Below are 9,445 nucleotides of genomic sequence, written 5' to 3'. Positions count from 1 at the left end.
CACCAGAACTGCTGTGTGTCGAAGTTGCGAATGAAAACATTCACTCCTGCTCACGTCTCGTCCCTCATCGACTCACTAGCAGGGCAATCAAAACACAGAACTCATGCGTTTTGTTGCAGTCGCAACAATGGAGGAGCTTTGTGATTGTGTGTGTATAACGGGACTTGATGCATTTTGCATGAAGAAAGTAACGAATAAAAGCTTATAAGCTTCCATTAAGTTTCCGATAGCTAGCCTCATCGGCCATCGAAGAAAAAAAAAAGAGAATAATTCGTAATAAGGTTTTACATCAAATAAACATAACCTCAAAAACTCAAACGAATGAATTCAATTTGACATTTATCGGTGGTAGGTTCATGAGGTTCATCATATCTCCCGCAGCAAGCGGATGAACCTTTGTTTATATACAAACCACCGATACCTGTCAAATATGGAAGAAATTCATCAGAACGCAGCCGTGGCTACATACGTGTGACGTCACACTGTGAAACCATATAGTAATTATTACACTCTTATGTTTCCTGTCTCATTTTTGTTAAAAATGGAACAACCCAAACATTAAGTAAAAATGTCCAATACTGAACCCCCTACACACTTAGAATAAATTACCGACTTCGGTAAATTATTCACCGAATTCTCAACAGCTGAACGATCGGTAAACGTTTCGGTAAACTAAGATATTACCGAAAAGTTTGTAATCTGTATCGAGGCATCGTTTGTCAAATTTACCGAAAATTCGGTAAAATTTACCGAAAAATAAGCAAGATCTGTAATTTACTGGAATCGTCGAAAACATTGCAAATCACCGAAATGTTTGTAAATTTTACCGAAAATATTGTAATACTGAGATTTGTTGTTTTCAATAAAACGAGACAGTTCGTTTGATTTATGCATAACATGATTTTTATTGATGCCATACATACCAAATATGTGTTTTAATTGATCCAAAATCTAATTCGGACTTGCCACTAATACCTAAAAGACATAACACATTTTCAAGACAAAAGTTCAGGCACAGACAGTCTGTGGTTCAGGTACCAGTTGTAAATGCAGATTAAAATTCTTCTCTGTCATGCACGCTCATACACGCCAATGTGCTTGCACAGCTTAGATTTCGGGTACCGGATGAATTTGAAGTCCTATGGTCGCCATGTCGCCATTTTTTTGTGAATGGATGAAGAATATTCAGCAGGCTTATCCCTTGGAAAAACGAATCAACACAGACGCTGTAGTTAAAAAAAACAATACTCAGTGTCAGAAACTCGTTTAGTCAACGACAAAAAGATTATTAACTATATTTACCTTGGCTCTTGGTGTTATTTTTTCGCAGACGAAGCGGATCCTCACTGGAACGACAGTAGCTATGAATTGAAGAAAAAACTTGGCGCGATGACGTTTTGCTTTGTGATTATTGAATTCACCGACGTTTCAGCTGATAATTTACCGACGTCGGTGAATTAAACAATTTACATTCTTTGTCGGTAAAAAAATCTGAAGGGTTATGTACAAGACATGACCGCCCAACGTAAACTACGTAAAACAGTTTGGTGCATTGAGGAATGTAGTCATATTTTAAGATAATTCATTTGATTACTTATGTCACTGGTTTAGAACAAAATTACCATAACTTAAAATACAAAACATGTTGGATACCGTAGTCAGGGGTGACGTCCGAGCCCTCACCGACAGTCTGGAGGTCGGATAACAAAATCGTTCAAAAAGGTCACTTATAATTCAGTTTTATTGTTCTCAGATACATTAAATCTATTCTACAAGCCTTCTTTGTAGTTGAAACAGTGACCCATTCTCACCCCCATTTGACCCATTGTCACCCCGACGACGGTACGATAACTTAAAATTTTAACTTTAAAACCCCAAGTGGTAATAATGCTTTTCGCAATTCCAACTGTTGCATATATGTGGATATATGTGGAAATATGGGAGTATGATTATTAAATAATACTATTCTGAAATAAAAATAACTCACTAGTGTTACAGTCGGAATTCGCTGGTTGAGATTTTAATACTTGGGTCACTTTTTAGTTGGGCCTCCGCTGGTTGGGTCATGGCCCAACTAAAAAGCAACCGTGCGTCAAAATTCAATGTAAACACGGAAAACGGGTCTGGGCGTCACTGGACATCATTTGTGATGTTCAAGTCGAAATACACGTGTTCAAATGGCTGTCAGTTGGCCCAACTAAAAAACCGGATTCGTTAGTTGGGCCGAGGTCGTGGCCCAACCAGCGAATCGCGACTGTACATGGTTATGATATCCCAAGCAGCACACGTTGAGCCAATCTTGTTGCAGTAACCTTAATGTGAGAGAATTCGGGCACATAGGGACACGGCAGGTATTTTCGTCTGTTCGTCGTAGTCTCGAAAACCAATTAAAAAGACGCTTTTTTGTAAAACTCATACGTACCAAATCATAGGCTCAGGAGAAACATTCGGCTACAGTGGAGTTCTAGCAAATGTACATTGCTTTCGTTGGTCTTAGCCACTACGACGATGGACGGAAATACCTGCCGTGTCCCTATAAGTTACTGTGATCGATGTGCAATATGTTTGTTGTTGGGGTGAATACTGGTGAGTGCGTGTACCACGATTCAGCGATTTTACGACAGATGTGAGACGATACGCATCGGCCCTGGATCTTGCAAAGAATCTCTGCTCTGGCTACGGACAAACAGGTGCCTCTGTTCAATGGTAGTCAGAGCATCGAGTCATCACTGGTGGAAGAATACGAGCCTTGGACCTTTGGCAGAATCTCCGCCCTCTGTTATTTGGAGTGACGAGGAATAGTTGGCAAAGAAGGGATAGTCGTATTGTTGAGTCCGACAAAGAAGCGCGAGTCGATAAAACCCGGTTGCGCCAACTAGAAATCAACAAATACTAGCTATGTACCGTTTTGACTCAAATTCCGAACATGACTCATATTCCGAACTTATGCTTTTAAATGCCCATTTTAACTTTATTCGTGTAATTTTCTCCACAGGAGTTTGAATTCGTTTGTTATCTTGATCCTCAGTGCGGAAAACCAATGACAGTTTTAGTTTTAGGGCGCTAAAACGCCAGTGTTCGGAATATGAGTCATATTCGAGATTTGAGTCAGAACGGTACCAAAAACCAAGCCATTCGGTTGAGATGCGCCAGAGTAGTAAACGCTGCGGACGGGAATAGGGTATTTGTGCTATTTTATTACAAACTTCTTGAATTAAAATTGAGTTCTTTTGATTTTGGCGCATATTTAATAATAAAAATATAATTAACAATTTGCAGTTTATCATAAAATGGCTTACCATTTTCCTAAGTTATCTTTGAATCGAACATGTTTGTTCATTTGCATTGCGATTATCGCATTATGACATTGCATTGCCGTTGCTAACAATCGATCATCCTATCTTTGCACAAATATGCGCTTGTATGTATATCGCCGACTGCGGTCACTGTTCTGGCCCTACTTTTTGTGCGAAGCACCGCACAAAAAGAAGAGCCCAAAAACCAACTACACTGAACAACGGCCAAATGAGACTCACGTTGCGAACGGGAAAAAAGATGCTGCCAAAATGGTCCAATACCCTACTTTAACGTTGATAATCAAATGTTTCAATATAACTGGAAAATTGGTGGAGAGTTTCCGAGTCGATTGATATATAAATCTCAAAAATCCATCGAAAGATGAATGCGCTATTAACGTTCAAAATCTTACATGATTTCGTGACGGTCTCGGATTTGGAAATTTTCATTTGTCACCCTGTATCCGAGTCTTCCCCTTAGACGTAGTTTACGTCAAAAGATTACCGATCTCGGTAAAGTTGCATAAAATTCACCAAACTCGGTAATGTTTTCAGCGATCACCCGAGAAATCACCGAAATGTTTGTAATTTTTTGGATTACCGACGAATTCAGTAATTTGCTCTACCGAACTCATAGAATCTATTTAAGGGCCGATGTCCACGTAGCGGTTTTTCAAGCTGCGTTGACGCAGCGTTACTCGGCGTTGAATCAGGCTATGAATGCACACGACAAGCGGTAATTTGCCGCAAAACTTCTAACGTCAAACCAATCGTGTGGTATCCTATGATTGGGTAACGATTATTTGTATCAGTGTAAAGGCAGAGAATAGGAAACATGATGGAAAGTGGAAAAAGGCAGTTGAGTCTGGGTACGCGGTTTGAATAGACGTGTTCTGTACCAAGCGGTTACGATCGAATCGGGAATATAGTTTTGAGTGTCTAAACAGTGTGTTAATATATAAATCCGAAAACCTCCAAAAGTCCATATTGGCGACGAGGATACAATGTAAGTAATGTTTTGGGCAATAATCAAAGATCGTAATGAAATGGCCGACATTCATTAGCATCCTTTTTGGTGGAGTGAAAAAATGGCGAATTGGGCCTCTGCCCCGGCGGCGGTCTGAAAAGAGATGGAATAAAGAAGAAACAAAATCGTGCACTTTTTAATGTGTTTGTGAGAGCGTATGGAATGCGCCTAACCAATAAGAAGAAAATCTTTGTTTTACATGAACGGTGTTCGTAAAGTGACCGAATGGAAATTATGCGTTGCAAGATAATCTATTAAAAGAAATGAGTGTATATTTTATTGTATACGGTTTAAGCGTAATTTTCTATATTGATGGTGCATTTTAAGGTGTCTGGAAGCATAATCGAAGTGACATCAGAAAAACAAAAAAATAAATTCTAGATTCTATGGGTAGACATGCATGTGCTCATGAGGGGAGGAATTCAGAAAGAGCAGTGCAAGACAGCAGTGACTATATCGTTGTCTTATTTTTACTCAACATGTTGGGTGTAGATGAAGAACACGGGTGTATGTGTGTTCTGACCATGCTATCGTGGAAAGGAGTATTGCACGTCTTTTATGAATGTCAGGTAAGTAAACAACAAAAGAAAACTGAACGTACACTGAGATAATTCTCCATCTAGAATGTATGTGCACTGCACATATATTTTTGCAATCAAGCTTTGCACATGTACTATATTAGTCTTGCACATAGAATGAGAAACTCTGCTACTCTTATATTTTATGTGCACGCACTAACAGAATTCAAATGCAATTAGAATATTTATTATAGCATTAGATTAATATGTTTTATGTGCAGTAATAATAATAATCATGTGAGTTGTTTTCAAATCCAATCCGATCTAATTAGGGGTTATTGTAAATAATTTGTGAAAAAATAAGAAATAATAAGAAATATTTATTTATACTTCGGACATTTACAAGAACTTCTGCGTAGTAAATAAAATATTACGATCCAATCGTGTACTTAGACGCAAGTTTGGAGTGCCGCTCCGTTGTGACGTGGGGACGGAAACGAAGGTGCTGCCAAAATGGATCTTCTTAATTAACGAAAACCACCCGCGGCAGTCGGTATATATCGGCCCAAATCCACACCGATTTGCGCCAATCCGTTCAAAACGACCACCATCGTGAAAGTGATTTTCCCTGGAGTATTCCAAAAGATTTATCCGATGGTCTCGCCAATCAAAGCTCTTCGCCGTGCTGCAAATTGTGATAATACCGCCTTCGCGCTACTGCACCAGTAAATCCATCACTGCGTAACACTTTGCGTATGTTTTGCCGGAATAAATAGCATCCGCTCGTTGGTGTTTTTTTTCTGTTAATGATGTAAAGATTATTAATATAAATGTTCATTTCTTTGTCATATTCACTTACCTCCATTGATGTGAGACAAGATTTTGGATGTTGGGAATGTTGTTTTTCTTCATTTCTCCACTCGAATGCTGAGTGGGTTCACCGTATTTTGGTAGCGGTGGCATAACTGCGACATCCATGATCTTTTCTGGTGGAGCCATGTTTTTCACACTGCCTATTTCACCCAACAGAGTTATCCGATGCCAAACTGCAAATCGCAATGCCGCGCAAGAGTTCGTGTCGTTCCTGCATCAGAAACCCCATCATCGTGTAGCACTTTTCGTGTAATTTGCTGAAATAGAACATCTCGATGGTGGTTTTTCCTGTAAAGGTCTGCAGTTTGTTTATAGAATAAGGTCCATTTTTTTGTTCTCTTCACTTACCTCCATCAATGTGGGCCAAAATTCCGATTTTGGAGATCTTTTTCTGCTCCAACTTGGTTATACGCTGAGTGGGTCCGTCGTATTTTGGAGGCAAATTCTGGTTTGCTTCTCCGCCATGTTGATGATTTTCAAACAATAAATATTAATTTCAACGCTAATGTATTTCATGTGCGTGTATTGATATTTGATTTAATATTGGTCATTGCATTGAAAATTTACTTGCGATTTAAGTAAATCATAAATGTTTGGCATTTAAATTCTATTACCAATAAATATATTTCAAATGCTGCACATAAAATCGAGTTTAGGGAAGCCGGCTTGCTTCTATATAGTTTGTGCACATAAAAAATATTGTTGATTTGATCTCAGTGTAGAGCTGAACGAATTTAAACATTTTTTTTGTAAAATGTTTTGACCGTGAACCAAATCAAGTTATGCTCAAGATTTTAATAAGTACTCTCATTAATTATATAAAATATACGAGGAGGGGTTGACATATATAAGTGGATTCAATATTTAATAGAAAGCGGGTTCGCTGTAAGTAGAAACAGAGCCGGTTTGCTCCAGAAGTAGAGCACCGAATCGATATAAAACGAAAAGCGGGTTCGCTTTCAGACAGAGAGCGGGTTCGCTATGAAACAGAAAGCGGGTTCGCTATTAAACAGAAAGCGGGTTCGCTGTAGTAACAGAGCGGGTTCGCTCCGGAAGTAGAGAGCGGAATCGCTAGTGAACGGAAAGCGGGTTCGCTGTAGAACAGAGTGGGTTCGCTACTGAAGAAAAGGCGAGTTCGCTATTTAACAGAAAGCGGGTTCGCTATTAAACGGAAAGCGGGTTCGCTATTAAACGATCTCAGATTAAACGGAAAGCGGGTTCGCTATGGAAACAAAGAGCGGCTTCACTAATGACAAGATAGGTGTAACCAAGGGTGTAACAAAGGGGATGTTGAATTATATAATAATCACATAAGTTATTATCTAGAAATGCGGAATAACATTACGCTAAAGATGGGTACGTAAAAGAAGTGTATTTCTTTTGAAGAACAGAAATGACAGGAGTGTTGTTTTGAAAATAAAGAGGGTTCAAAGACTATTTTAGTTATGAATCAGTAAGTGCAATTTCTCAACAAAAAGTAAAGCAAATAATCGCTCATACATACTCTGACCAAAAAGTTATGCCATTGAATGTTAACGAAACGGCCATTTTGTGGACTAGAATATTGGAGTATTTTACATCATTGGCATTCATTGGGTTATTTTTTGTTTATTATTCGTTTTTGGAACAGGTTTGGCAACGATAGTCGAGTGAAGCCATTCCAAACTTCAGTTGAATCCTCGCAACTCCCTTTGGCCTGGTCTAAATGGAAAAGAGATTTGGAAGCATATTTTGAATCGGAGAAGATTGAATGCCAGTACGATAAAAGGTCAAAATTGCTATTTTTGGGTGGCTCTGACCTGAGGGACATTTATGACAATTTGCCAGATACTGCAAATGTACCCCATGTATTGAAAGATCCGCCATATTATGATGTGGCCGTATCGAAGCTCGATGCTCACTTTGAGCCTTTCCGCCGGCGAACGTACGAACGGCACCAATTCAGACAAATCGCTCAAAACACATCCGAACGTTTTTCTGATTTCGTATTGAGGTTACGTGCACAGGTCAAGCGCTGCGATTATGACAAACCGGATGAGATGATTGTAGATCAGGTGGTTGAGAAATGTATATCCAGTAAATTGAAACAGAAAATGCTGAAGCGGGATATGAGTTTGGAAGAGGTGGAAGCTTTGGGATCGAGTCTTGAGGAAAGCGAGAAAAAGCTTAAAGAGTTCGGAGGCGCAGCTGTAAGAAGCGACATTCAAAAAGTGACCAGCTGGGGATATTCAAAATGCAACCACAGCGGTATCAAACAGCAAACCGCTGGGGTCAAGGAGTACCAAATAGAATGGCCGAAGCTAGGTCTGAAGCTGCCAAGGCGACTGGCTATACTGGGCCACAAAGAATGGGATCCCGTTCTGATCCAGTATGTTTTGCCTGTGGCAGGCGTGGACATGTGAAAGGGTCGGAAATCTGTCCGGCCAAGCAGGCAGCTTGTATGAGGTGCAAGAATATCGGGCATTTCGCTAGACAGTGTTTGAAACGCGCAAATAGTGGACAGTCTGCTGGAGTTCCCCCGAAAAGAGTTAGGTTAATTCAAGAACATAACGAGGAGGACAATGGTAATGGGTACATTTTTTACGCGATGGGAAACAACACATTCCGATTCATGGTTGGCGGTGTTGAAATCCCATTGACGATCGATTCGGGAGCAGCTGCCAATATTATTAACAAGGAAACTTGGGATGAGATGAAAGAGGCTGGGGTACATGTATGGGGGATGACTTCCAAAATTGATAAACAATTTACATGTTATGCATCGGAGACACCCATGCAAATTGTTGGAAGCTTCATGTCAACTATTGAGGGCGGCGGAAGAAAAACTGATGCACAGTTCTACGTTGCTGAAAAGGGGCAACAATGCTTGCTTGGGGATGATACGGCAAAGAGATTGCAAGTGCTGAAGGTGGGTTTCGACATTGGGAACATCTCAACCGGACCAGCCAAAGAGTTTCCGAAGTTTAAAGGCATTGTAGTGGAAATCCCCATAGACCAGAGTATCCAACCAGTTCAACAAGCATATCGACGTGCGCCGTACGCTCTCGAGGATAAAGTGGAGGAGAAGTTAAGAGTATTGTTGGCGCAGGGTATTATTGAAAGAGTGAAAGGGCCGTCCCCGTGGGTGTCACCAATGGTTCCGGTCTTGAAGGAATCGGGGGACGTACGCCTATGCATCGATATGCGACGAGCTAATCAGGCAGTTTTGCGCGAAACACACCCTCTTCCCTTGGTGGATGAGCTGCTGGGATCCGTCAACGGAGCGACGGTTTTTCCAAGATAGACATAAAAGATGCCTACCACCAAATTGAAATTTCGGAGAAGTCACGACCGATAACCACTTTCGTGACGAAGAATGGACTATACAGGTAATTACCGTATAAGACAACTAGTTTTATTTTTTTTATCGGTGATGTCAGTAAATACTTTGTGGGACATAATTGTTGAATTTTAACTGAATAAAGGTTCTAAATAAATCTATCAATCTTTCTATTTTTTATTTATTTTCAAATCGTTGTTAAACAGATTCAAGAGGCTCATATTCGGTATCAGCTGTGCGCCGGAAATTTTCCAAAAAACAATGGAAAACATACTGGCAGGGTTGAAAGGTCTCATTATATATCTCGATGACGTGGTTCTGTTTGGCGCAACGGAAAAAGAACATAATGAGCGACTTCAAGCGCTTCGAAATAGATTAGATGAGTATGGTATTCTTCTGAATCATGCTAAAT

The 9,445-nt window shown here is 40.0% G+C and overlaps 1 protein-coding gene across 1 annotated transcript; it reads left to right on the top strand.

Annotated features, from left to right (window-relative positions):
* Positions 1 to 8,301: 8,301 nt before the first annotated feature.
* LOC134206921 (uncharacterized) lies at positions 8,302 to 8,997 on the top strand. Its single transcript, XM_062682664.1, has one exon. It carries the CDS (start codon positions 8,302 to 8,304, stop codon positions 8,995 to 8,997), a length of 696 nt encoding a protein of 231 aa, XP_062538648.1.
* Positions 8,998 to 9,445: the final 448 nt, after the last annotated feature.

The sequence above is a fragment of the Armigeres subalbatus genome, chromosome 1 (assembly GCF_024139115.2).
Source record: "Armigeres subalbatus isolate Guangzhou_Male chromosome 1, GZ_Asu_2, whole genome shotgun sequence".
Classification (NCBI taxonomy): Eukaryota; Metazoa; Arthropoda; class Insecta; order Diptera; family Culicidae; genus Armigeres; species Armigeres subalbatus.
This window is presented reverse-complemented; position numbering and strand designations above follow the sequence as displayed.